The 27,665-nt window shown below is 43.7% G+C and overlaps 1 protein-coding gene across 4 annotated transcripts in view; it reads right to left on the bottom strand.

Moving 5' to 3' along the window:
- CHRDL1 (chordin like 1) overlaps positions 1–25,241 on the bottom strand; it is a 55,357-nt gene extending 30,116 nt beyond the window's left edge. Inside the window, exons 1-5 of one of the 4 annotated variants that reach the window (XM_043522688.1) lie at positions 25,038–25,241; positions 24,677–24,748; positions 21,173–21,322; positions 19,206–19,318; positions 15,281–15,374 (exon numbers count right to left, since the gene is read on the bottom strand). In XM_043522688.1, the coding sequence (XP_043378623.1) occupies positions 15,281–15,374; positions 19,206–19,318; positions 21,173–21,269 (304 nt within the window). In that variant the 5' untranslated portion in view covers positions 21,270–21,322; positions 24,677–24,748; positions 25,038–25,241. The remainder of the gene's footprint in view (positions 1–15,280; positions 15,375–19,205; positions 19,319–21,172; positions 21,323–24,676; positions 24,749–25,037) is intronic. The other 3 variants (XM_043522687.1, XM_037909421.2, XM_037909423.2) reach the window with 3 other exon arrangements.
- Positions 25,242–27,665: the final 2,424 nt, after the last annotated feature.

Below are 27,665 nucleotides of genomic sequence, written 5' to 3'. Positions count from 1 at the left end.
TGTCGGCGGTGCTGTCCGGCTAAGGCAGGCTAGTCCCTAACTGTTCTGATACCACACTGTGCCCCGGAAGCCTCCAGCAGCAGGACTGGCTCCTAGGCAGGGTGGCTAGGAGGCTCCGCACGCTGCCCCCACCCTGAGCACCAGAAACTGGCCAATGGGAGCTGTGGTGTGGTGCCTGCAGACGAGAGCTACACGGAGCTGCTTGCGTACCTCTGCCTAGGAGCCGGGCCTGCTACTGGCCGCTTCCAGGGTGCCGTGAGGTCCGCAGAAAACTTGCCTTAGCACCCCCGCCACACCACTGACCGGGAGCTGCCTGAGGTAACCCTGCACCACAACCCCAATCCCCTGCCCCAGCCCTGTGCCCCTCAAACCCAGAGCCCCTTCCTTCACCCCAAACCCTTCAACCCTGGCCCCACCCCAGAACCTGCACCCGCAGCCCAGAGCCCTGACCCCCTCCTGCACCCCAACCCCCTGCCCCAACCCAGAGTCCCCTCCCACACCCTGAACCCCTCATTCCTGGCTCCAGCCCTCAGCCCTCACACTGGGTCACCAGAAAAAAAGTTTGAAAACCACTGATGTAGAAGACACTGCCTGGGGTGCTCTATGGTTACTTAGGTGTGGGGCAGTGGGCTGGTAGTTATCTGCAGCATGCTCCTTGCACAGCTTGTGGATTTTTACCAAGAAATCCCATTGGGAATTATTGCTGCTTGAAACAGCCTTAACTTCTGTAGAGTTTTTTCCATGGCAGAAACTGGCCGATAATAGGATGGCTCCTTTGGGAGCTCTGCAGTAGGACCACTCATGAGTAAGGGCTGTAGGATCCAGGCCCACAGGCTTTATCACAATTAGTAAAGCTTCCCCGTTGGGTCTTTCTGGACAGACGTAAGACGTACATGTAAGAACGTTAACAAACAATTGGGTATGGAATGGTCTGATAACACTAGCTCACAGATTGGCAGAACAGTCCAAATAAAAAATCAGTTCCATCATGCTGAATTAATCAGTGGTTTAGTCTTTGCTGCTGCAAGTCCAACCTTATGTATCACTACAAGAAAACTAGTTATCTGAGCGATTTACTGTCATGAACCATTTTAAATCCACTTACTCAAAATTCTTCTTTCTTTGTGTTTCGATATAATACAATCTACTGCAGTTAATGGGTGTAAAGGATGCGTAGGGTCTTTGCTGTACAAGAGAAACTTTCTGAGCTGGAGATCCCGTAACTTGCATTAGCAAGATCTGTAAACGGAGTTCATGGTTCAAGTGAAAGGGAACTTCTGCTGGCACATCCTGGTTGGGCTCTACCCACCTTCTCTTGCATATCTACTGAGATACTGTCTTTTAAACAATGCTCCAGCTAGTTTTGCTTGCACTTTCCTTAACACTCTTACGATTGTTAGTACCAGAACATCTGTGAAAGATCATTTTTAAAAATCCTAGTCTCTTGGTTTGCCAGGTTAGAAACTATTTTAAACTACAACATTCAAAGTCTCCTAGTGTCATTTGCTGACAGGGATGGGCTCTTAACATCAGAAGCACTAGACACTCTGCCTGACTTACTTTTTGCAGTTTGTCTGTTTTATGAACCAGCCTTAAAAAATCCAATCAAGTACTAAATTACATGAAATTAATAATGAAGTTTAATACTCTAGAAATTTACCATACTGGGAACTGTTTGTGTATAGCCTCTCTGGTCTTTTAGGGCTTGAGAGATGACTGATCCTGAATTTGAATCCAGGCAGGGTTTTTTAAAACATATTTTCAGAATCAACCATAGCGGTTATGCATATAAAGACCAAGGAAATCTGCAAATGTTTCAGAACTCTCTGACCCAGGGAAACAATTCATTTCTGCTTTAATGCAAGGGCATCTGTTGCATAAAAGCAGTTCTCTGGCATGCTCTTGTACTTACAACCCTTCTTGTACTCTCTAGGAGCTTTGCCACTCACTGCATGCTACATCGTTTTATTTATTTGATGACCAGCTGCAGCAAGCCCTCTCTGAGGCCTTGCCTAGCTGGTGACCCCACCTGCTGCTTCTGTACAGATATCAGAATAGTCCAAATTGGTATCATAACAAGACCCAATGCCATAATATTTGCCATAGCTTTGTAAACCGAGATGTTTCATCAAGAGGCGCACAGGTAGATCAACTTTGGATGACATTAACTGGAAGAGAACCACAATGCTTCGAAATTGTCAGGTTGTGAATCCCAGCCGTGCCTAATGCAGCCGGGAGTATGACTGGACAGGAAGAGAACCTCCCTCACACAGGCAGCTGGGTCTGAAATTTTAAATCTGTGTGAGCAGAATCTCTCTGATCCAATAGTGTGTAGTATCTTGTGAGAGGTCAGCCCCTGGGAAAGAGGCCATAAAGCCAATGGACCTGACCAGTTTAAAATTCCTTCTGCAGGTAGCTGGCCTAGTGACCCTGTCCCAACCCCCTTCAGTCTCAAAATAGGGCATGCGCCTGGAGGAAAGGATGTTTGGCTCTTATTCTTGCTATTTCCAGCTGATGGAACAGCCCCTGGGGGACCTGGACAGCCATGTGTAGGGTCAGGCAGGTCTGAGGCTGCTCTAATTTACACTATGGCCTGAATTAGCCATCATTCAGCCAAAGAATCAGAGTGCCAGAAAGGTGGCATACAGCTCTTTTCCCCCTGCACCCTTAGAGTCTGTGCTGCAAGCAACTTGATCAGACCTGGGATAGGGCCCTATGCCAGGAGGAGTCTTAATCTCAATACTAGTGTTATTCCAAATGAAGGATATTAAAAACTAGAATCCAATCAGAAACTCTCCAGTTTCAGACTCTACCCCATACTGTCCATGAGCCAATAAAATATGATAACCATGGATCAGAAACAGCCTATTCAATATCTGACACATTTGTAATGGAAGAATAAATAAGTGCTGAAAATTTGATCTGTACAAATCCAAAACACAACTGCAGGAGATTTAAAGAAATGAGGATAGCAAGAGATTGATGGGACTCGCTACAAGAGTTGATTGACAAGGTGGACCTGATTTTGATCTGTTTTATAGGTGTAAATCTGGAGTGACTATTGCCTTCTTTCCTGAGATGAGACTCTAACCAGGAGTGGATCAGTTCTGGCTTTATTTATACTAGAGACTATAAATATATTGTTGCCCCTCCTAGCCCTGGGGACTGTTTGTTCAACGTAAAATTCTATTTTAAAAAACATCTTATGCTTTTTGTTTTAAAAAAAACCCCTCACATATTTATATGGGAAATAGAACAAATAAATAATAATAGTTTGTGTGTATATATCAAGATATCAAGGCATTTTACTACAACAGAGAGGGTTAAATTCTGCTTTCATCTCTCCCCTAGCAGCCCCACTGACAACAAGGAACAATGAAAGCAGTAGGGTTGCAAAAATGTGTCTGAGAGCAGAATTTGTACTTAGGGACCCAATTCAACTCATCATTGTCTTCTGGGCTCTTTATACCTGCAGGGCTGGTGCAAAGTGGCTATATAGCAGTTATAAGCTCTCCATCATCCTGGGAATACCCAGGGTACCATACTGGGGCACAGAGCCATTTCTGCCAGCAGCACCTCACCTCTGCAGCAGCCCCTGGGTGCATAAGGTCTTTGGTGGTGGGTGCTGACCGGAGAGGGTGGGTCAGGAGGGGACATAGCCAAGGCAGAGCTGTGCCATGATGATTCTGCACCCTGACGAAGTCTTGTAGGGGCCATTGTTAGGCGGCGCTGAGGGCTGCCTTAGCCTGTTCCAGGTGCTGAACTAGCCCCTGAATAGGGGAGGCACAAGCTGCCACCTTCTCTCTGTCCTTGCTCTGGCACCTGCACCAGATCAGGGATGAAAATGCCCTTAAGTATATACACCCTGTACCCTCTATTTTTACAGGCACTACTTTTAGGGCCAGCTGCTGCAGTTCTCACACTGACACCACACTTAAGCCTGAGTATAGGTTGTAGAAGACTCTGCTCAATTGTCTGGCATCTGCAGTCTCACTTCCATTTGTAGAGCTGTCTTCCTTCACCCAAGATGGGATCCAGATCTCAGTCCAGAAGCTCAAGCCTGGGAAGGCGCCAGGGGTTTGTAACATCACCCCTGAGTTTCTGGAGACAGGTGAGAGTATTGTTGTACCATGGCTGCATAGGTTCCTCCAGAACAGCTGGCAAACTAATATTATCCCTGATGACTGGAAGAAAGGAGTCATTCTGCCTCTGTTCAAAACCGGAGATAAAGCTGAAGGTGGCAACTATAATGTTACATGGTTGTCAGTCCCTTGGAAAGTCTTTGATTCTCTGTTAATGTCTAGAATCCACGATGCCCTTCATGGAAAAGGCCAGGATATTCAATGCAGCTTTAGACCTGATCATTTCACTGTCGACCACCCGCTCTTTACTTTGAGACGGCTTTTGGAGAAGAGGCTGAATTTAATAAGCCGTGTGAGGCACTTATTATAGCCTTCCATCAGGTCCGTGGTTCAGTGCATCAAGCCATTTTGTGGAATCTGATGAGGCAACCGGGCATCCCTGGGAAGATAGTGTCATTGACAGAAGAGTTCTATAATGGAATGGAAAGCTGTGTTCGAGTCAATGGCAGATATACGTTGTATTTTTCTGTCTGCACAGGACTCCGCTGCTTTGTGTCCCCAGGGTTGTTCAATATTGTCATTGATTGGTTGATAAGCTGTCAGAGGCATTGAGAGGACACCATTCTGCTCTGAGATCTCAAAGATGCCAATGACATTGTCTTGTTAGCGCAGTTTGGTGAATTGCTGCACCCGATGGCCGATCTGGTGGGGCAAGAAGCAGCACACATTGGTCTGGTTATTAATCCGGGATAAAACAAAGGCCTGGGCCGTTACCATCAAGTAGCCTCCAATTCCAGATTACAACCAGCTCAATATTAATCTGCAGGTGGCAGCTGTCAATATTTGGGCAGCATCATAGAGAGTGCTGGAGGATGCGCGAAAGATGTGGATATTTGTATAGCAACAACTACTGCCATGTTTTGGGGACATCGTGTCCTCAAGCTTGTCACAAAGCTGTGGTTCTAGCAAAGCACCATTATACTAATGCTATTGTATGGCACTGAAACATGGGCATTTAGGAAGGCTGAAGAACACCGCATTGACATTTTTGGTTCTTTTTGTCTTTGTTAGTTGCTCCATATTAAGTGGCAAGACAAGATCAGAAATGAGGATATTCAAAGCTGAACCCAGCAATGGCTTCCATCAGCCCTGGTTTGGTAGGGTGGCTTATTACGCCTGGACATGTTGTTAGAATGGAAGTCCAACAAATTCTGAAGCATACATACCAGGAATGGTGTTACACAACCAGCAGTCACATGGTCTCCAAAAGCTTTGGTGGCACAATCAAGATACTGTAGCTAGTGATAGACAAACTGCATATCAAGCCAGAGCACCTTAAGGACCAATCTGCAATGAGGCCTTGTCCCTTTGGGATTTACCATGATGATTATGATGACAGATTGTAGAACTTGGCTCAGAGAAATGATACAGACTTTCTAAGCACTCAGGACTCTGCATTCACTCAGCTGCATTTGCTGATTCTCTAGCACTATCACCATCACTTCTACTCATGCTTAAAGGTGTTTGTGGGAGGGGAAAAATAAGGCCACATTCTAGCCACCCCGGCATGCATGGCTATGTCCTTATCCCTCTGCATGGAGAGGAGCTGGTGCTAGGGACAATGCAAGCCATGCCTTTTCTGCATGTGTGCTCAGGCTGCCGCCGAACAACCCCTTCAGTGCCCAGGGAGGGGGTCTTCTGTGCTCCTCTCTAACAATGGCACAATGCTTCTCACCACCACCGCTCACTCAGCTGGTGCACCTTCCAATCCTGCAACTAATACAGCATTGGGTCTGGATGACAGAATTGAGCCCCAAAAATAGAAAAAAGCACCATCATCTTTCAGTACATGATTCTCTCCTGAGCACTGTTTTATTAGACAAGACTGAGGCTAACCTCATGGGCTAGTGAGAGAGCAAATGTGTTCACACCACGATGTCATAAAGGATAAGGGATGCTCAAGTTTTATCTGACTGCAGTGGTCCTCTCTCCCTTGATTGGTCCCTTAGAATATGTGCTAACAACTTATGCTAAACAATCTATTCCAGCGTGCATTTAGCTCATGGCTTGTCTACATAGACTGTGAAGTTGAAGACAAAACTTTTGTCTTTCACAGGTACTTAAAAAAGCTCCCCCTCCATCCCCCCCCCCCCCAGCAAAAGACAAAAGTTTTGCCGACACAAGTGGCTGTGTGAACACGGCTTTGTCGGCATGAGAATGCCGCTCACGGCAAAAGTGACGACAAAGAGCGTTTACACACGCTGACTTTTAGCGACAAGGTTGTGTTGACAAGCCCTCAGAGTTCCTTTCCCAGACCCAAAGAAGAGCTCTGTGTGGCTTGAAAGCTTGTCTCTCTTACCAATAAAAGGTATCACCTCATCTACCTTGTCATACATGTTTTATAGTCAGTTAGCATCAGAACTAAATCCTGCCCACCCTCCATGGGATCACAGGGACCAGAGCTGGAGAAGACCAACTATGTTGTGCTAATGAAACATATCTTCTAATGATTTATACAGTTTAGGTTCAAATAACATTTGTGATGGGAGACCTGTGGGGGATTTTCGCATAGGGTAACAGAGCAAATTGATTTTTCTCTCTCTAAAACTTCCTTTGCTTAATTTCATCTCTTTCCTCCTACTTATAGCCCTTGGTACTATTAAGTTCACAGCATACACACATAAGTTACATAAAAACATCAAATATTCAGGCTGGAAGTTTGCAGTGTAACACTACTTTATTTCTTAGAATTCAAAAAAATAGCACACAAGAACCTGAAAACACACAGAAAGAAACAGGCTGCTCCCTAAAACCAAGAGCCGCAACTCACCCCATCTTACTATCGACTGGCTGTCTTCAGACTGATGCTCCCAGATACTTTACTACAGAAACCCATAGCCTGCAAGCAGGACCAGGAAACATCCCACTCTTAAAATGATAGCCTGCAATTCCAACACAGTCCTCAATACATCACAGGGATCTAAAGTCCATTTAACTTAGTGATTTCATCTTCTGAATTATTTTTCTGTTTTATTCATTTGCATTGTGGGTGGCAGTGCATATTAACTGCGTCCCTTCACAGAGGTCCTTATCTAATCCCACCTTATCAGTGGGAGTCTATCCAGTCCATCTGCAGATAGCCTTTTCCTGTTGTTCATGCATCACAATTTAATTTTATATAAATCTGAAATGTAAATAAAATATAAATAATGTGGCTCAGGGTCTGGGTTTTTTTTAAAAGCAATTTAATTGTTTTGCTTTTGAGGAGTGGTTGAAGGTGACAATAAATTTCAATTGAAAAGCTATCCACTATCAAACAACTGTGAACACAAGTACTAACAGAATCCATATGAGCAGCTCTGCGATGCAGGTGTCAAAGATATTAAATCACAAAACACCTTATATTAAAGTAACTTCAATGACTAGGCTAAACTCAGAAAGAACAAGGCAATTCAAAGATGAGGGGACCACTTGGTCTTTAATATAACTGGCCCGTAGCATGTGTAAGATCACCCACCTCTTGAAGGGACCAGCAATGCTTTACCTAGGCAGTATGAGTTTCCATATGAAGCTGAGTTAAGGATGCCCTTTCAGTCTAAATGCTCAAGGATTTATTTTTAACTTTCTTGGGTTAAAGTCAGACTCTGTGTTGTTTTAATATATTTTTGTGAGGTTTAATTTCCTGTATTTTCTTTTATGGTGGCATAAAAAATAGCCCAACAAAAAGTCTGAGGGGAGCTGTTAAAAAAAAAAAAAAAAAAAAGCTTTCTCTGTAGCTACATTTCAGTTCACGCTCTAAGGCTGAACCACTGTATAAATCATGTCCCCAGTCTTCCAGGGTAGCAAACTGCATGGAGTCTTGATGCATTTTGAGCTGTACTTGAAACACCCTGGAAGCTCTGCCGAATTTGTCTTTCACCAAATACCTTTGAAAAATTCTCAACAAGATATCATGGCAGTTCAAAGTACTGAGAAATTGTAACTGCCTAATCTGTATATATAGATACGGGTTTATTTCAAGGCATGTTGAGTAGCTGATTTTCAAATAGACTTTTTTTTAAATGACCAAAAGAAACTGGGTGTGACAATTCCACCTGGAGAGATTAGCTAGCAGTGCTAATGAATCTAGTATTATAGGTGAACTGGAAAGCAACACGAACATTGAGCTAAACCCTGAGTAGCAGGCAGTATTGGAAACCACCCAGGAAAGCCTGTTCTCATTATGTTTCTAGTTCAGATTTGGGGCATCAAGAGCTTCAGATAAGCTTACTCTGAACTTTGGTACTCACCTGAACCAAACCTCCAGGGATTCTGAGGTTCATGTGTTGCTGGCAATGAGTAAATGAGCACTGCCAGGATAGTTGGTCACTAATTTCTGATGCTCTGTGACATTCTGACATGAGGCTTTCATACTCCATATTGTTAGAATAGCAAACCCACTCATTTTCCTGAACTCTTGAGACTCTGACTTTTTCAAATGTCAGTGGTGCCATTTTTTGTGCAACTATGCGCCCAGTCTTTGTACCGAGTTGCCCAGTAAGAGACTTCACTTGCTGTCTGAGCATGTAAATGTCCAGTTTTTACATGCAGGCATAATAATTGTGCAAATCAGACAAGCTTCCAGGTAATCCGATTCTGACCCTCTGCTCTGATTTCTGGCGCTGACTCTGTCTCAACCCTTTGCTGTGGCTATAGTTCTGTGTCTCAGTCTTGGTTCCTGGTTGTGACCATCTTGATACTTGGCTCTGGCATTTAGACTCCAATCATTGGGCCTGACTCCTGCTCCAGCCACTAGACCTGATTGCCTACAACCCAGTCTCCTGAGAGTTTGAGCAGCCTATTTCAAAGGAAGGAATCATTCAGGGAAATAGGGGACCAGTTCTGTGAGCAGAGATCCCAACGAGACCAACGTCTCCCTTTCAGAGATAGTGGGTGCTGTATAGAATCTGCAGGCATAGATTACAGTCCTGCAAGTGAAAGCCACACCACCTGCCGCCCCTGCTCTTGACCCCCCGCCCCGTTCCACCTGCTCCGGCAACCAGATTCCACTATCGGATAAATTTGGCTGCGACTGCAGCATCTTCCATGTCTCTTTGTACAGCCCCTGTGATACCAGTCAGGTACCAAGACTTCCTTGACATGTTTGACAAGAAGAAAGCGGATATCTTGCTGCCCCATCGCAGTTATGACTGCCCCATTGATCTTCCACTGGGAACAGAGGTTCCCTTTGACCACATCTACTCTCTGAGCCCAAGCTATAGGCCCTCCAGAGCTACCTTCAAGAGAACCTGTGAAAGGGGTTCATATATCCATCCACCTCTCCAGCTGGGACACTGATCTTCTTTGTAAAAAAGGATGGATCGCTACTGCTCTGAGTGGACTACAGGATGCTAAATAAGGTCACTGTTTGCAACTGGTATCCCTACCCCAAATCATTAACTCCGAGAGGCTTTGCTCTGTCAAGATCTTCCTGAAACTTGCCCTCTGTGGAGCATACAACTTGGTACGGATCCAGAAAGGAGATGCATGGAAGACCACCTTCCATACCCAGTATGGACATTTCTAGTACTTAATTATGCTAAGGAAACATCAGGGTCCCTAGTTAAGGTAGTCTCATGCAGCTCCACATTTACAGTGTGCACTTCAGGCCTCCCATCATCGTGAACCCGTGTACCGCAGCACACAAACGTACAGATCCTGCAACTCTCCCATGCTGAAGAACTGCTTAGGCCATGATGGCGTAGATGTTTATGGTGGCCTCCCGGAGCCCACGTTCTCCTTTGATGCAGCTGTGCAGTGCCTCAATGAGTATTTCAGCACTGCAGATTCTGTTCTGCTAGAGGAAAACATTTTTTAAAGCTCGCTGGCAGCCCAATGAAACCATATGTGAGGTTTGCATGTTGTTTGTGGCAGGTGGCCAGGACTGTGAATTTGGGGATGTTATGATGATCATGCTGAGGGATGTTTGTGATTGGCATAGCCAATAACCACCTGGGCAAATGGTTACTAGGTGAAGATGCTAGAACTCTAACTTTTGATGCCATGATCACTAAGAGGGAGACATTTCAGAGGGCTCTGACTGCAAGGGGCTCAGTGTCTCAGACTGCAGCTAACTTTTTGTCTACACTTAAACCAGCATCTGCTCCTCCTGCTTCCATCACCCAGAGTCATATGGTGCTACCTACTCCTGCTCCACAGCAAAAGTTGCTGGCTCCTCACTCTTTCCACTGTGGTAGTATGGGTCACTTAGCCAGGCAGCCAGGGAAATTGGCCAGAACGGCTATGTGCCAGAAATGCACCAGTGAGAAGGCACTATATCGATATTATTTTCTACTGACTATGATCACACTGAGGGCAGGTCTACACTACGGGGTTAAGTTGACCTAAGTTAAGCAATGTGAATAAGTAGCTGGAGTCGATGTAGCTTAGATTGACTTATTGTAGTGTCTACACCGCGCTGGGCCGATGGGAGAAACTCTCCTGTTGACTTACCTTATGCTTCTCGTTCCAGTGGAGTTCCGGAGTCGACGGGAGAGCGATCTGCGGCCAATTTAGCGGATCTTCACTAGACCCGCTAAATCGACCCCTGGTGGATCGATCGCCGCAGCGTCGATCCATGGTAAGTGTAGACAGTCTAGTTACATGGGAGATATAAGAACTCCTAGTGATAAAGTTCCTTTAGAATTGGGTTTATTCTACTCTTCATCTTGGTGAGTTAAACATGAAAAACTCATTGCTAGCAGGGGATACGCATGGACTGTAGTGCAGATTGCAGGTCTAGATCTAGACTGCCACGCAGACTGGGTTGTTTGGATCTGGGGTTTCAAAAGCAAGCCATGAATTTTGGATCCAAATCCAAATTCCCACAAAGTTCTCAGTGTTTGGATCCATGTTACTGACTCAGGTTTGTTTCTTCATAGAGAAGATCCTGTACTCTGTGTTCATAAAGAATTTTGTGCAGAGTATTTTTCTTCTAGTCCACTTGAAATCTTCAAGGAAGGAGCTAAGAAGTTGAGATTTATTCCTACTATAATTTCATACAGTGCATTGTCAGTCAATAAAGGTACACTCTATATGGGAGAAACCAACCACTCTTGCACCAGCAGTGTCAGTTTGATGGTAGGTCAGCAGCTTTGCTATTACTATTTCCAGTTTTTCCCCCTCTTTCTTCCTAACCTCTCTGTGTAGGCCTGACCTTATTCCCATTAAAGTTCATTAAAACTCTTCTTGACTTCAATAGAATCTAGGCCCCTAATTTGTTTCCCCCTCAGTTTAGATTTCAATGTTCCTCAGGTAAGTCATTTACTCTTGGAAGTGGTGGTCTAATCTAGTGGCTCTCAAACTTTTTAGACTGTAACTCCCTGAATCTCTATTCTTCCTAGCCAGGATATAACTGGGCCTCTCCCATTTAACAGTATAGGAGGTGCAGAGTGGTGGTGGCCCCTGAAAGCTTTTCATGACCACCAGATTGAGAACCCCTGTTCTAATCCAATGCAACATGCATTGTAATATACACGTGCCCCTATATTTATACATAATATGCAAGTCAATGAGAGGTGAGAGCTCTCAGCAGTTTGCAGGATTGAATCTCTGACATTCTAATATGACTACATATGACTTGCAAGAACCCTCTTCTTGTGTTAGATTATTTGTATACCACTGCCTTGCATTTTCTGTTACAGCTATTTCAATATCTGAATAAAAAATTAAATGAGAAAAGAAACAGATTGAATTTGATACATGCTGAAAAATCATAACACCACAGGAGTCTGAACATAAATGTGTTACTAATCATGAAAGTTCCTGGAAGCCCGTGTGTGTATCTGGGCAGTAAGCTTAAAAAATGATGGAGCCAGATGGGCTGATGCCAATATGTTGGAATACCCAGCAAAACATATCTGAAGATCAAAGCAGCAAGTGGAATACGGAAACCCTTTCTAAACAGTGAAGTGTACGTTTTTACTCCTATTGTAAATTTGCGACACCTCGTATTCAAATATTCACTTTATCATCTTAAACCTTACTTTGAATGCTCCATATTGGAATGACTCAGGCACATTGCTCAATGTAGAAAATGTATAGTTTATATTTTAAATTTAGTTACATTTATAAATGTTGTCCATAGTAATGTCATGACTGTGGGATTCATCTACATGCCTCAAAAACTAATCAGGGCACTTTGTTTCCATGAACGGTACCATTCAGACAGGCCTGCAGACTGAAGTTCTCTAATTATTAACGGAACTCATCCTGATCAAACAGTTGCAGTGCAAGGGTCCCCTATCCCATCCTGCAAAAGTACCTCCATCCTGATCTGGATGGACAAGCTTTAGGTGCATGTAAGGAGTTCAGATTCCATGGCCCATTGTAAGCTAATTCTTCAGTCATTTTAGTTTGCCAGTTTAGGGTACCAGTTGTTTTGATGCCTTTTTAGATGAGGACATCTGTCCTTCAGTACCTTCAGACCACAGAAATTTCCATTGTGTGGCACCAGCTGAAAAGTGATCTCAGCTTTCTGGAAGATCCTTGTAGTATCAGCATAATCTAACTCAGGTAATAAAGCACATGGTTCACAGAGCTGTAAAGGGAGAAAAATCTCTGTGTATGAAAGACACAGACCCTGGATTTACGAGCAAAATGAAGACTAAACTTCAAAGGACAACAAACATGAAAAGATTATGGAAAGGCTTGCCATGAACCTATGGCAGCAGCTGGGAGACACTGGAGAAAATTAGAAGATACATCATATGTATGTGCATTTGACAATTGGTAAAATTCACCTTGGCAAGGGGAGAGTGTGGGGTGGAAACTGCACCTTTTGGTGCCAGCAGGAACCATAGTGCTCTGGCTGGGGGAGATCTTAATTCCAAGAGGATAGCATTGCCAACTTCCCTCAGAGGGATCCCCGTCAACAGCCTCTCTCCCGGGGTTGCTATGAAGCACCAGTTTCCAATTAAAGTTCTCGCCTCCTGGCATTACCTCTGTTCATTATATAAGGAGGCATGTATTTGGGGGATGGCACTATACAGTGCTTGTGGAGCAGCGGGAAGAAGAGTCTGAAGTGACATGACTCAATACGACCCATTTCCAAACTGCAGTTTGGGAAGCTCTGATGAGAAACACATGATTGAATCTTACAGACATTTAAGATGGTAATTCAAATGAATGGCCAATGGCAAAAGCTCTGGCACTTCCAAGCAACAAGATTTATTTGGACCATAGAGTAATCACTGGAGTTTCCTATCATTGTAGGAAACAACCGAAGTACAACCTGCAGCAGCAGCTAACAATAAGAGTGCAGTCTCCATGCAAGGTTTTTCTCCCCAAGGCTGGATCCTTGAGGTTTAGGATGCACATGTCGTTGCAGGAAAGCAATCAAAAAAATCTGTGTGTGCTTCACCCTAGCAACGGACCATGGAGTCCTGCCTCCCTAGAGGCTCCTCCCGCTCTGACAACCAGGTGGCTGCTGTTAGTTTCCTGACTTACTCCTGAGTGCCTGCAGCCCTGCTGTCATTACTCCACCCTTGTGCACCCGGGGAAGTTCTATGTCAGGACTTCAACTTTCTGCTTGCGGGTATTCAGGTAAGGCCTGTTGCATGGCCTCATTTGTGAGGACCCAAAATCTATTACACGGTGGAATGTAATCTCACAAATTGAGTGGTGAAAGCCTTGTTGCTTGGGATACAAATGTAGCCAGGACAGAGCATTGGAAAACTTCCTGGAGAGAGCAGCCCTGCATTGCTGAGCAGGAGAGATTAGGAGATAGATTTAGCCAAATTAATCAGTTGAGTTTGTGTGACAGCTGCAATCTTGACTGACAAAGGATTGAGCCAGGGACCTCCAGAGCTAAAACCATGAGCTGCCATGGGAGCCATGCTCCCTAGCTGAGAGCTGTAACAGACTCGTAGCCTCTGGGCACCATGTGTGGCGGGTGAACCCCCCTTTTGGGGAGGCTAGCCCCCCGACCCCACCCCTTCTGCCCAAGCGCACACCCCCGTCTGCTGGAGCCCCAAGCCCCCGTGGCCGGAGGAGCCCTAAACCTGCCTCCCTGCGGCTGGAGGAGCCCCAGCAAGCCCAGCCCAGCTGTGCTGGTTGGCTAGAGCTCCCCGGGCCCCTGGCCTGACCCCACCCCAGCTGCCATGGGCCACCAGCCTGAGCCGCCACCGGCCCGAGACCCAAGCTGAGCTGAGCCCCCACCAGCTTCGGGGGAGAGGAGGAGCGAGGGCAGGGCCTTGGGACAAGGCATGAGCATGGCCACAGGCCTGGGATAGGCGAAGCTTAGCCTCCCCTGGCCTTTGATACCCACCGCCCATGTTGGGCACAGAGGGCGAACATAACACACTGCTCAGTGTGTTATGCTTGCATTGTGGCAGGCACTTCAAATATTCTCCTAGCCCTAATGCGTAGCAGACTGACGCCCAAGTTCACAGCTCTCCTCTCACATACCACCCTCTGCTCACATGTTTCAGTAGTGGAACGGTTCTTTCCTCAGACAACAAAACTCTCTCTGGAGAGAGCCAAATAAACACCCTTTCTACAGTGCTGCATAAATAGCCTTTTATAGCTGGAAATGAGGGGTACCATTAAGAGACAAGCTTAGGGGAAAAATCCAGTCAAACCTATTAGCCTTTAGGCCATGTCGGGAATGTTGTAACAGCCTCATGAAAGGTTCTGCGTAACCTCCTTCATACAGTGGCTCTTAACAATGAACGTCTAATAAATGTACAGTCTGCAAGAATTTACTATACAGTAACTAATCAGATTTATATCGTCATAAATGTCAACAGCTCTGCTTCTGTGACTTATAGCAGTCCTTAATTACAAGCTATACTAGGATATGAGATGTAGGACTCCAATTGTGCAGTGATGTTATACAACTGCACATTGGTCATAGCGTTTTGGGACAACGACTTAGTAATGCTGCACACTCTGTAAGTGGCCATTTTAAAAAATAAATCTTAGCACCACTGTCATGCTAAGCCTTACAAAGAAATCCCAGAAGAAACCACTGTAGGAAATACTAGGGCTTATTATAACATAGAACAAGTCTCCCTCCTATTATAAAAGGAGTGCATCCTGGGGTTTTCTGCATGAAAGCTTTTCATCAGTTTCCTAGTCAGGGCAATACCCTGCTTCCTATAGCCTAGAATAATAGAGTACGTTCAAGAGCTAATTATGGTTCTGCAAACGTTCATTACCTGGACACCGTGGGCAGCACAGCTGTGGCACGTGCACTGGAGTAGGGCAGTGTAGGCTTGGACATCTTATTCTGCTGCATAATACGTTCCCGTTCTGGGGAAGGAATGCAACAATTAAATGCATGGATTGGGTATTGTGCCCTCTATTCTGCATCTAGCTATTATGGTGAAGACTGTTATGGGCCAGATTCTGATCTCAGTTACACCAGTGTAAGCCTGGGGTAGCTCCACTGATTCCAGATTTACACTGTAGTAACTGAAATTAGAATGTGGAATAAATCCACAAAATAGCATAAATGCTTTCACATCAAAGGGAGCATCTAGAAATGGGATCTCAACAATTTTCACTTGTGTATTCAAGTGTCTTTTGAGCCAAAGTGTAATTAGAAACTGCTTTTCCAAGGCTAAGGGATATATGACGAATGACAGGTCTCTGAGGCACCTCCTGTTGAGGATTCATTTGAGAGCAAAAGAGATCATAGAGTCTGTAATTTTTAATTCTTCCACTAAACCTGCAGAGAGTCCTCTGTTCTCATTGTATTGATTCCCCAATAGGCAAAGAAAATCAGTTGGTAAATAGTTATTTTTCTAAGAAATATGAGCAGGATTTGGGTATAGGGTTCATTATTCATAATTAATGTAATATTCTGTTTGACCATATCTAGGTTTGATTTATAATTAAAGCACAGGGAATATTCAGTCTCCGATGTCTCTAAACCATCTATGTTACACCAGAAAAGACTATCCATGTTACTCAAGAAAATACTATCTATTTCAGATTTCCACTTCCCATCTTTAATTCATACCCTTAATTTAGCTATGAAAGCTGTTAATGTTTGTAAATAAGAAAGACTCTTCAACATGAACATTGATGCTGTGCTATGTTTGTGAATGATTATAGTTTCTGGTGTAGCGTGAAATAAATCCATTTCAACTTCACATGGGCCATCAGAATACTATGAGACTGGTCCAGCCAATCAGTTTCCATTCGACTGGGCTCCAACACATACATTAGCATGCCTTGATATGATCCCATCACTATACAGAAGCATTCCTTGTCATCATCATCAAAGTGCAATTCCACTCTGAAAAATGACTCTAAAACTTTGTGTCTCAGTGATTGCAGATTGGATGTGCTGGGGTTGCAAAAAACAGGCCAGTCTTTTTGTTATAAACTCTTTGGGGCAAAGCGACTGTCATTTACTATAGGTCTGCACAGTGCCTTGCATGATGGGACCCCACACCGATTGGTTCAGAGGCATTGCTGCAGTATAAATGTTAAATTCTCTGCTGATGTAAATGAGCCTACCTCCATTGGCTTCAATGGAGATTTTTGCCTATTTACATCAACAAAAAATTGACCCAAAATGGTGGGTTTTTTTGAATTACCAGCCATTCAAACTCAACCTGAGCTCTGAAAACCAGGCTAGATTCTTTCCTTCTTGTGCATCATTAACATAATATGTTCCACAGGCCAAGTGCTATCCTCAGCGACACCATTGCCTTCAGTGGGTTTACACTGTTGTAACTGATTAGAACATAGTAAGCAATTCTGATTATGATAAACAAGGAATAATAGAATTCAGCTCCCTCTTTCTTAGCTGTGTCTGCACTGCTTAAAAAGTAGTAAACTTTTTAGACACTGACGGCTGCAGATTTGACTCTGAACACACACAGGGAGTAGCTCTATTGAGTAAGAAGGTGCCCTGTTTATAGAGTCACTTTTCAGAGTAGAATAATGATCTGGCTGTTTATAAACACTTCACTTAACTGAACCTAACAGTCTGTGTGCAATTCTAACTCGACCTGACCCTGCCTTGTGGGAGATAATGACTTCTCTTTAGGTACTCTGCTTTACTTTGAACCCGTAAGCTTTTGCTTTTAAACAGGAACATGCAATCACTGTAAAACATGAAATACCAATTACTACTAATTTACTGCTGTATTTTCCCCCTTAAAATAAGAGCCTTCTCACTATAGGTCAACATTCAGGTGGCATTTCTTTGAGCTAAATCTTTGTCCAAGCATGAAGCTGGAGTAAATGGATGAGCACTGGGGATGTCCACAGGAAATCCTCCCGTCCAGGCTGCAGAGTGGCTGTGCTTCTACTCCACAGCTACTTTTGCACCCCTGCAAAGAGGGGGAGGAGGGAATTGGCTGGTGGATCCATGTAGTCCTGGATCCACTGAGATGCAGGGAGCCTCTTCTAGGCTCTGCTTGGTGGTGCACCTACCCTCTATTCAGCCATGTCAGGAATGTTGTAACCACCTCATGAAAGATCGTGTGTAGCCTCCTTCATAGGATGGACATGGTCTTCTATCCTACTTCCACCCTCCCGTATCCCTTTGCACCAGTTCCGTTGTCATTCAATCCATGTGTGTTTGTGGAAACAGGATTTTCCCCACATGAATCTTATGATGAATGGGGTTGCATGGAACATGGCAGTTCTCCTTTAATGTTAATACCTATGAGGCTCATACGCTGTTTGCATTCCACATGATTTCCTTTTCCTCCAGCTTGTCTAACTTCTTTTTAAAAATCACTGATTGATGATTTCTCTTCAGACACCTAAAGTCTCAAATTAATTTCCCCCAATCCCCACAATCAGGCACCACAGTTTAATGAGCATTTTACCATTCATTGATTCAGAAGGATTTTTAAACATTCATGGAGGGTTAGCAAAAGTGAATGGAAAATCCTCATAACTTTAGAACTCTGGAGTGTTACATGTGTTAGTGATTCAAATCCCTGAACCATGGTGGGTTTTCTGTATAGTCCTTTTAGAGCACTCAGGGAGAAATTCTGCCCTCCAATATGCCCCCCCAAGCTATCTGTCATGTTGCCAAGGGGTCTATCACTGTGGTATCTAAACATCAATCACCGACTGAAGGGGACCTGATCATGCCCTGAAACCCTATAACTTTAAAAAAGATACTTTCCCCCCTTTTCGATATGTTTCTGAGCAGCAGAAGGAGAAGATATGCACCACTGCCAAGCTTGTGTGCTACTGTTTGTATGTGTGCATGAAAGTGAAGGAGCAGATTCTTTAGGATAAGTGCTGCACAGGGTCCAGTGTTTTATACTTGCAGGGGGATAAATGGTCAAAAAGAATTTATTGAGCACTAAAGATAGCAGACCAAACACAACATCTGGAGTGTCACGTGGTAGTGATTCAAATCCCTGAACCATAGTGGGTTTTGTGTTTAAAATGACTATAAAGCACTTTAAGGGACAAATTCTGCCCTCTGATATACTCCTCTCCCCCACCCCAGCTAACTGTCATGTTGCTAAGGGTCTCTCACTGTGGTATCTAAACATCAATCACCAATTGAAGGGAGCCTAATCATGCCCAGAAGGGCTCATCCTTTCATGTCAAAGCCAATTCTCCCAACTCCCCAACCCCTTCTTTTCTCCTCCTTCGTTCTCCCTGCCTTTTCCTAGATTTTTATAAGTTGTGGCATCCCAGCCTAATTCCCCCAGTGCTCTGAGGGAGATTTCCTTACTGTGGGAATGCCTTATTGGAGAGGTTGGTGTTGCATTTAGATCTCAACACAATCTTGGGTTCAGTCTAATCTTCCATCCAAAACGGTGAGGACCATATGTAGATGCAGGATTCATATTAGTCAAGATTTAATGCAAAGAATATGTAAGGCTGATGCCTAGTTAAGGAGTCTCTTGCCTGTTCCATCACTGTAAAAGGCATGCATGATCTATGTATTTTTGCCAATATTGCCCTTCTCTGTTGAGGCAGGGGATCCCAGCCGTGGAATACCTTTTCACTCTGCAGTTGCTGTGGAAGCCAATGGGAGCTGGACACTATAGGAGAGCAGGATCGGGCCCCATTGCCGTGTAAATACAATGTAAGGGCTTATACTCAGTTAAGAACATGCAAGGAGTCACAAGAGCTAAACCTGAATTGACCTACCTCTGAGCAAAGACAGTTAACACAGTAAACGAGTCCATAGGGTTCTAGGTAGGGATGCCATCTTTCTCCTACACGGTACTTCTTATCTTGAAACACACAGTATGTCTCTGAATCTGTTAAAATAATATGGAATAGAAAGAGCGATGAATTAATAATCCCTTTCAGTGCAGGAAAGCAGTGGTAGCTGTGGTATCTCAATTAGGACTCTATGTAAACCTCAGGTAGCTGTGTTTGTTTAAGTGCAAAGAAGTTCGTAAAGAATTCTACTTTTTCCTTTTCTTTGAGATCCCAATTTAAAAATGAATGCCTTCATATTGGATACCAGTTTCTAGCCAAGAAACCCACCAGGTTTCTGATGTGGTAGCTTTCAGGCTGGGTTGATTCACTAGCCTTTCACATCCTAGAGACTTGGGTTCAAATCCTTTGTAAGTCACAAATGAAAGCGCTTAGTCCCTCAGCCTATTTCATAGTAAATAAAATGTTCCCATCTCAAAGGCATGGCAGCAGTCTCTGCTCAGGACAGCAGAAGTGTTGAAGGACAGAATGAGGAAATGTGCATGTTCTATATTTCCATAGTTTAAGAACCAGATCAAACAGGAGCATGTCATGTTATTTGATACAGTGTCTTGATCTTATCTATGCAGCAGTGTGCAGGATATCTTTAGAGGCCTATTTCTCAGCAAAGGCCTCTAATTTCACAAGTATAGTTTTCCACTTGCAACTAACAGCAAACACAACTGGTACAATTTAGCTATCTGCTTATGTGATGCTGCTTTGGTAAATGTTAATGTCAAGCCTCATGATAAATTATCACCCTTCTTAAAAACACATCTCGTAACAACACACAAATACTTGTCTCCCAAATGTTAGAATGAGAGTGGAATGTCCCTTAGCATTCAGTCTGCTAAAAGCAGGTAGCAAGATGCAGGGATTACTGGTAGCATGTGTAAAGTGATCTGCTTTCACTTCAGACAGCTGCATGGTGAATGACGCCTAGTGTCTGAAAAAGTAATGAGCTGAAGTTGCAACTGGAAGTTGCTGAATTTTCCTGTGCTGCCTCTGCTCTGGGCAAGGCTAATTTGCACAGGTCTTTCTTGTGAATAAGCTCAGGAGAGCAGAGACTGCCTTCTTTGGACCAATTCAGCTGATTTTTTTGCTGCATCCCCTTGCTTAGGACAAGAAGCTGGGTTGGAAAGATTTGACACTCTGTCTGTGACGACTCCTTGAAGTGCAAGCACTGAGCTCAGACACAGGCCAAAAGAGCTGCACATGCAGGTAGAGAAAGGCACTAGGTATCTCCTAGCAAGACCATAGTCTTCCTATAGATACTGGAGTGTGCTGTTAGTTACTCCTTCTGCTGTCACTCACTCTTTCTGAAATGTATTAACATCCCCCATGGATCATTTGGTTTCTAGAAATATTTCCTTTGTCTTGTTTATGTTCCTTTCTATATATCGCACCAAGTTTTTGACAGTGCCTGGATCCTTAATTTTCTCAAAGACTATTTCATCTCTAACCCAGTTCATTCGGTTTTTGGAACACAACAGGTCTGCTTTGGAGGAGGTTTACACTGGCTGAAAACCTCAGCACAATAGACTTATGGATGGGACAAAATCCAGATAATCTGTCAGATGTTTATAGAGGTCACTAAAATGCAATTAAGCACACTCTGTATGCAGGACATTTGAAGTAAAACAGATCTGGCAGCTTGATGTGTTATGTTCTTTATGATGTGATGAAAACTGTACAGTTTTAGGGAAATAGACCACAATTTATTTTGATTTGATTTTACTAAATGAAAACAAGCAGACACATATTTTCTGTGTTAGGCTCATTTTAATGCAAAACTGTTGTTAAAGTTCTATTACATATAAAAATTTTATTTGACACACACAATTGATAGACAACAGGAAAACCCACATTTAGTTTAATATGATAGATGCATTATTCTTTTGAAGTTTACTTACGTTTTACTTGTTCCGATTTACCTCCATCTATGAAAAGGAGCCAGAGCACACAGGAAAAGATAAATCGAAAGTCCTCCAATCTCCATTTTTTCCTCATCTTTGCCAGCAAAAAGGAAAGAAAAATCCTTCAAAGGGCAGAATGTTGAGCTGCTGGGAAGAAAATGTGAAAAGACTTAAGACTGAAATCCTCTGGGACTACTTAAGATGAAGGTCTCCAATATGATTTCAACCAACATGTAAAAATCGACAGCTGCCAGAAAACAAGACAAGACAAAACAAAACAACAGCAAAAAAGAGTCTATACAGATCTTTGTTTAGTGGAAACATTTTAGGCTTGAGATTAAATTGCTTCATTTTTGGAAAAGGGACCACATTCCCTTTCATAAAAGGTGAAAAGTGGGTATTACATCTTATGAAGAAGTCCTTCTCTGATTGCAAAGCAAAGAACTTGCAAAGTGTAAGCAGTCTAAATACTTAAAACCCTCTTTCACAAGAGAAATAGTTTGTTTAAAATCTTTTCCATGGACAGAATCAGACCTTTTGTATGTAAAGAAGGAAGTATGAATGTTGGTTGTAATGCCTTAGCTTTGCCATGGTAAGAGTAATCTGAACCTTGAATATATGTTAACCCTTTAATGTGCATTCCCATTTATTTCAGTAGGTTCAGGATTTCACCCCAAATTAATTCATCCCCCATCTCCTCTTATTTTGAGACTCCATAAAATTGATTGTTCAGGAGTTAACTCTTACCGTTTCCTTGAAACCTGTTTTAATAACCCCTGCATTCTGCAGTTTTATGCTGAAGGTACAATATGCAATTGACATGCCAGTCTTTATTCAGGCAGCTCTTTAATATCAACACCCTGTTAGCATGGAGCATAGTCATCAAGTATGCCTGGCCCTGAAACCTGCACTCATGGTGCCAGAACGCAAATTCTATTTGCCTTTTGTCTGACTTTTTCAAGATGGTCAGTCTCCTTAGAGTGAAAAGAGGAAACTGATCAAATTGTAATTAACTTGGGTCTTTTTTTAAAAAAAATCCAATCTGGAACAATAAATTAATAAACATGTGAACCACAATAAAGAAAATTATTGTCCCATTAAAAGGACGGTTGGGAATAATTTACAGTGTTATTCATGTGGGTTTTTTTAAGCAGTCTCAGTATTGGTTTTCCTTATGAAAGTTTGAAAAGTAATTCACTATTGGCGATTTAAACAATTATATAAACTTTTAAAAATATGTTCAAGTCATTTGACCTCTTTAGATAAGTCATGTGAAGATGACTTGTCAAAAATTGAATGCTGGACCCAAATTTCACAAGGTTTCAGTGATGCACTTTCAAAGCAGAAATATTACTATACATGTACATTAAAAAATTAAGGACAATTTAGAGGAATGGAGAAGCACTGAGAAAAAACAACCGAAGTTCACCTTAAAATACTGTTTTTCAAATTCTCCTTAAAGAAACTAAACAAAAGGCTTATACAAGCTACAAAGTAATCATTTTAAGTCATGTACTGATCAATAACACTTTTTAAACATCTATTCTTTCTGACTTGGGATTCTATAACAAGGGGCTGATAATATGGATGATTTGATCTATTATGTATGTTTTTCTCTCTTATGCTATTTCTTCCACTCCCAGCCCCCAAAACAACACCAGAAGCATGACCATCTACCCTCACCATTCAAAACCGTACAACCACTCTGTCTACTCATCATTGACCTCTGGCTGGTACTGTATAACCTTATTCTAAATAATTTAAAATGCATCTGAGAACATTCAAAACCATAATGTAACTTTTAAAGGGTGCTCTTTACACAATAGCAAAATAGAATTTAAATTTCTTCTTGGGAACAAGAAATAAAATTTCATTTTAGGAACAAAAGTTTGTTATCATTTTTCCCCTCAATGTGTTCAGATCTCACAGGACGTTTTCTAAGACAAATACTTTTAAAAAAACTTGTTTAAAGTGAAAAAAAAATTGCAATTTAGTCTCAGTATAACATGCCGGTATTCAGAGCAACAGTAGCATGCCTTAGATCACTAGAATTGGCAAAATGTGGGCATTTTAAATACTCTGACTTTTTTTGGCTGCTGTCTGGTTGTTTGAGCAAAAAATCTTTGTAAATGGAGCACCATTACTCCTCTTGGAGTCTTGGGAGCACTTTGATTGTTAGCTAGACTGGAAAGAACTCAGAAATGCTTTCATTTCAAAATGTCATTTCTTTAAACCCCATCTTGCTTAAAGGAATGTTAAATAGTACAATGAAATAGAGTAATTAACAATGGAAATTAAATGGATTTTTAACCTCTTTAATTCAAACTCATTGTTACAATAAACCCAAGCACAGGTACTTTTAGCAATAAACATATTCCCTCTATTTTTGAGCAATATCCTCAGTTGAAAATATGCTGAGCTAATTAATTGCTATTAAAATTAACCTTTTTATTATCCATTATTGGTATTCATCAGTGAGAACCCCATTGTTAATTAGCATTACCTAGGACTGAAACAAGGCAGAAAACAAAGCCCTATTTTCATGTCTTTTGATTTCCAATAAATCCCATTTAATAGCTAAAAATGATAGAGCATGGGTCCACACTTTATATTATTAAAACGAAGCAGGAATGTTCAAAGAAAATTTGAATACATTTTTAAAGATCAGTGACATGATCAATGTTATTACATGCAACTAGCGACCAGATATATTCAGATAAACTTTCTCCTAGAAGTTTAATCTGGTTAGTGAGCACAAGATGTAAATGGCAAGAAATGAACACATTAGTTTAAGAAATGTCAGTCACGGATGGAGTGGCTTGCTGTCCTTTTGTAACACAAAAATGTACCACTGAGAACATACATTGTTGTCTTCTCATCGACAAAGTGCAGTAGGGGGGGAAAGATTTCCTAGGCACTGCATTAGGCTTGTTTTCTTACAAGGGCAGCCAATTGTAATAAAAGCTAGTTTGATGCAGCCCTGGCCAGAGCACTGGCTTTTAATGGTTAAAGCCCGTATTACTCCTGTAGGACACAGAGGACTGTGTATCCTTTGCAGAGTTCTCAGCCCCCCACCCATACGCGGGAGGAAAGTTGAGTTCAAAGACTAACTTTAGCGGGGTCACCTGGGGCAGAGGGGAGCGGCTTGCCGAGTTCCCTAGCCGGTGAGCCCCATCCAGCCCTGCTCAGGGACACAGGGGAGCCAGCCCCCTGTGGCGGGCGGAAAAGGGGGCAAGCGAAGGGTATGGCACCTCCGGGAGCCCGGAGCGGCAGCCCCCGGCCAAGCGGCAAGCGAGCCAGTCCTAGCATCAGCAGCGAGGAGCCAGGTGGGGGGATCCCAAACGGGGCTCGGGTTCGGAGAGGACCAGCGGGCCCTGGTAGGTGTGTCGGTCCATGCCACAGCGCCCTGCTCTCTCTCAGTCCAGCCTTTCTCCTGCGGCCGCCTGAACACCCCCCCGGTCCCTGCCTGGCTGCGGGCGGAGGGGAGAGACGGGAACAAACCTGCTAAGAAGGCAGAAGCCGGAGGGCTGGTCAGGTTCCGCAGCAGCCGCTGGAGACTCAAGTGGCTCCCCCCTGGAAATAGGCGAGGGGCTTTGGCTGGGCTGGAGGGGAGGGAGAGGCAGGGATCTCACCCCCCGTGACTCAGTAACAGTCCCGGTGCCATCGGGCCCCCCTTCGCTCCAGGAGCCGTGGCGATGGGGAGTTCTGGGTCCTATAAACCCCCGCCCCCCAAATGAGCCGGGGTGGGGGGGACAAGCCAAGAGCGGATGGAGAGTCCCGGGGAAGAGCTGCCCAGGGTCTGATGTTGCCCTGCTGGGGGTGGGGTGGGGGGGGAGAGAGAGGAGGGGCCTCTGCCACCTACTTTCCTTCCTCTTGCAGCTGCTCTGTGAAGGGCCGAAAGCCGGGAGCCCGGTGAGCTAGAGCTGGACCCAGCGCCCCGGAGGATGCTCTTAAATGAATCCTTCCCTGCACCCCCGCAGAGCTGCTGGCAGCGGGGCTGCTGCCTGCGGGAGCAGGAATGTAGCCAGAGCCCCGGGGATCCGCCTTCCCCTCCCACCCTCTCCTTTCTCTGCACCCCCCTCGCTTCTGCCTGGCATACAAGTGGTGATTGACAAAAGTTTGGGGTGGAGTTTGTTTGCTTTGGGGGGTGGGGGCGGGGCTGTCTAAGGGAGGCAGGAAAGTCAGTGCGGTAGGAAAACGAGCTCTTTCCATGGCAGGGATCTTAGAGCCTCTCCCCTCCCTCCCTCTGTGCAGGGAAGCTTCAAAAGATCCTCTCTACTCAAGTACACTTCACCCTGAGCTTAAAGGGGCCGCTCGCCCAGATCCTGGGACTAGTGTCCCCCCGCCCATTCACAAGCTTGCAGGGGACGGTGAGCCACAGGACAGGATGGTTCAGCTTTAAATGCCGGGTACTTCATTTCCAGAAAAGGAAAAACAAATTCTGCCTATCTTTAGGCAGCAACTGGCAATGGTCATAGTTTAATAGAAACCTATTAAATGTCTGTAGAAATTACTCTATACACTTCGATTTACTAGAGAATGAGATCCTGTCTGGGGGTGGGGGTGGGTGGGTTGTAATCATATAGAATTCTATCACAGCACTAGACTTCACTAATACATTCTAAAAGATGGTTTAAAAATTAAAAACCATAGCAAGGTTCCCATTTTCTAACAAATTGTATAGGGCTTCCCCGGAAGGCAAAGCTTTCAGTTCTGCTCAGTTTTCTTAGAGGTAGAAATATAAACCAAGCTGGCTCTGTAACAGGCTTTCCACACACACAGAGCACAGATCGTTGCTGGACTGATTAAGTTATTGTTTGTTAGGATTTGTCAGGCACCCTTTTCTGATACTCATGGCCTGGTCTGGTTTATTGTGTTAGAAGGTTTCAAGGTCATACTGAAAATCTGTTGGAACTAAATTAAACCCATGACTCATGACATTACATGCTTGGTCAAACATTCTTGTTCGTCTTGTTGTAGCCCCTTTAACTAATAAGAAGAGATCAGCAAACCCTTGACAAATGATCTGAGAGAAAGGGTGAGGTATGAAAAGACATCATGTAGGGAAACAAATTACAGCCTATTTCCCCTTAGTTTTGTATAAGGGTATTTGGGAGTCTAATACTGCTGAGAGGTCACAAGTCTCCCTGGACTTCAGTAAATCCCATAAAATTGAAAACCGAGTGCAACTTTTATTCCATCTATTGTAATACTAGACCAGATAAAACACTAGACATAGAGTTTATGGAACAATCTTGCATTAGCAGGGGGATGGATTAGATACCTCATGGCTGTTTTCCAGCTCAGTAAGTAACTGGGGTTGTGTACTAATACGATTTTACAACTCTTAGCATAAACCCCCCATGCTCTGAAGCTAAACATTATGAAAAGATTTTAGTGTATGCAAACACAATCCCCCCCAGTTACACCTCAGTCTAGATTTTGGGTGTAAAATGTATTGACCTCACACACATATTGCTAAAGGAAGAAAACTTCACTGATTATGAGGAGATCTCAGTAATGAAGGTGGAAGCCACTGCTGCAGAATGACTGCCAGCACTTCTCTTGGAATGGGTGAGTTACAGGCGGAGGAAGAAATGTGCTTGCGGAGAAAAACAAATGCCAGGATTCTATCAGGAACATGATCCTAAAATTCATGGGTGGGCAGGGAATCCTACTAATTTAGGCCCTGATCCTGCAAAGACTTATCAACAGAACTACTCATATTGGATAAACTTAAGCATGTGCAAAAATCATTGCAAGATTGGAGCCTAAAGTTCTGAGATAAGGGTGTGCAACACCTAAGGGGTTTGTGCCTTGGAACATTTTGCCTGGTCTGGTAGCGTGGCTCTGTTCTACAAGACAGGTTTAATGTAGTGGGTGAACAACTCCCCTGTATGCACTCAGGCCCTGGCTTCTGAGCCAACCACCTATGACCTCTGAACTCAGCACTTGATCCAAAGTCTAGTTAACTAAAATCTTCCACTGACTTCAGTGAGTATTGGACAGCGCCTTCCCAGGGGATACCCTAGCCTCTGTTTGCCAGAAGCTGGGAATGAGTGACAGGGGATGGATCACTTGATGATTACCTGTTTTGTTCATTCCCTCTGGGGCACCTGGCACTGGCCACTGTCAGAAGACAGGATACTGGACTAGATGGACCCTTGGTCTGGCACAGTAGGGCCATTCTTATGTTCTTATACTTTTGGCAAGTGGGGAGCCAGTCAGATGTGTGGCCACTTGCAAATCCTTCTGCCTTCCCATTTCAGATGATGTGGCCTTAATCTGACAAGCTAAGCAGGAACAGACCTGGAGACCTCCAGGAAACGTAGCAGACACAGGCATAACAAGGTCCATTGGCTAGACATTGAAGCCAGATACATTCAAGTGAAATAAAGAACGAATTGCCTAACAAGAGACATGGTGGATTCTCCATCACTTGAAGTCTTTAAATCAAGATTGGATTCCTTTCTGAAGAGATGCTCTGGTT

Source organism: Chelonia mydas, chromosome 9 (genome assembly GCF_015237465.2).
Source record: "Chelonia mydas isolate rCheMyd1 chromosome 9, rCheMyd1.pri.v2, whole genome shotgun sequence".
In the NCBI taxonomy this organism is placed as follows: Eukaryota; Metazoa; Chordata; order Testudines; family Cheloniidae; genus Chelonia; species Chelonia mydas.
This window is presented reverse-complemented; position numbering and strand designations above follow the sequence as displayed.